At 50.6% G+C, this 1,349-nt stretch overlaps 1 protein-coding gene across 1 annotated transcript in view; it reads right to left on the bottom strand.

The window, feature by feature from the left end:
- Nucleotides 1-440: 440 nt before the first annotated feature.
- Pmar_PMAR008950 (hypothetical protein) overlaps nt 441-1,349 on the bottom strand; it is a gene marked incomplete at both ends in the record, with an annotated part of 7,167 nt that continues 6,258 nt past the window's right edge. The window contains 3 exons of the mRNA XM_002769405.1: nt 441-585; nt 636-768; nt 826-1,318. Coding sequence (XP_002769451.1) covers nt 441-585; nt 636-768; nt 826-1,318 — 771 coding nt within the window. The remainder of the gene's footprint in view (nt 586-635; nt 769-825; nt 1,319-1,349) is intronic.

The following is a 1,349-nucleotide window of genomic DNA, read 5'->3' as shown; positions in this document are numbered from 1 at the left end:
TCCCCAACTGGAGCTGTGGCGAATGAGTGACATCTACGGTATATATACTGTACAATTTGGGCTGCGAATAGCCACCAGCTGAGACCAAGGCCCAACCTCCGAGATTTGGGATACCTCACGTACCGCAGCGAGGTCATAGGCTCGTCGGGTCATGGCTATCTTCAAATAGTTGGCATCGAAAGTATCGGTTACGATGATGTTCTTAGCGGTATTATCCTGGTAGCTATTTAGGAGTGACCATACGCTGTTGTCAAGTGACGAGTATATGTCAAAGTCGAGGGGCTCATCTCGGAACTGATCAAACCTTCATGGCAATGAATGACGCACAGCATATACAGGGAGTCAACACCACGTCGGATGAATATACCATAATTCCTTCACCATCGAAAGAAAATGTAATTCTAGCCTAGCGACCACGTAAAGACCAGCATTGTAGAGTCTTAAACGGCCATAATGCTCACCACTATAGAGACCAGGGATACGAAATAAGGCCGGAGGACTGTAGTCGTGGTGATGTCCTGTAGTGTTATGACAAGCTCTGCTTCACTGGCATCCACCTCACTGCTCCAGAAGGTGAAGTCGTCCCTGAATTGACCACAGTAGCCCACCAACAGAGCTCGAGGCTTGGTACTCACCCATCGAGAGCCTTCGAAGGGGAGTGGTTCCAGTACGCGTTGGCGCTTGCTGTTGCCCCCAGACTAGTCAAAGCGATATTGCTCGACTGGTACACCTCGAAAGTCGCCAACCTATAGTCCTTAGAGAAGGTATCTGAGATCACAGGATAGGCATGGCACTCCAGGTCATGCAAACTAGACTCTACCTTACCCGCCGCTAATTCAGCTGGAAGTCTCAAACTGAACATAAGATGCCGAGCTGAACGAGCCTCGAAGCTGATGACTAGACTGTTGTCCCTGTTCACATCAGTCGTATAGACTGTAAGTGAGCTCCAGTCACAATTTGTCACAACAGACTCGGTACAGATACCCAAAGTGTACCCTCTTGGGAACGATGAGGGCTCAAAGACCGCCCTTACGCCCCAGATTGTCTGAAGACTGCCGAGAGTGACCTGTAGATAATGCACACCATCCGCATCCAGTGTCGTCGCCGTTGTGGCCGCCACACCATCAAGGGCGTATTCAGCGCCGATGAGGGAACTGTCGTAGGATGCTAGGAAGGCAGCATCAGCCAGTTTCACTTCGAGCTCCGCAATCCTGACCAAGCCGTCTGGTGGTCCAGCTTGAAAGGTTACTCTAACGCATTGTATACACCCTAGAGAGACCGATAAGTAGATCCCGGCCGCTGAGGGAAAGGTCGGTGCCTAAACACCAAATCCCAGCAACACCATAGCC

This window comes from Perkinsus marinus (genome assembly GCF_000006405.1).
Source record: "Perkinsus marinus ATCC 50983 genomic scaffold scf_1104296965864, whole genome shotgun sequence".
In the NCBI taxonomy this organism is placed as follows: domain Eukaryota; phylum Perkinsozoa; order Perkinsida; family Perkinsidae; genus Perkinsus; species Perkinsus marinus.
Note: the sequence above shows the minus strand (reverse complement) of the source record. Positions and strands in the feature narration are given on the sequence as shown.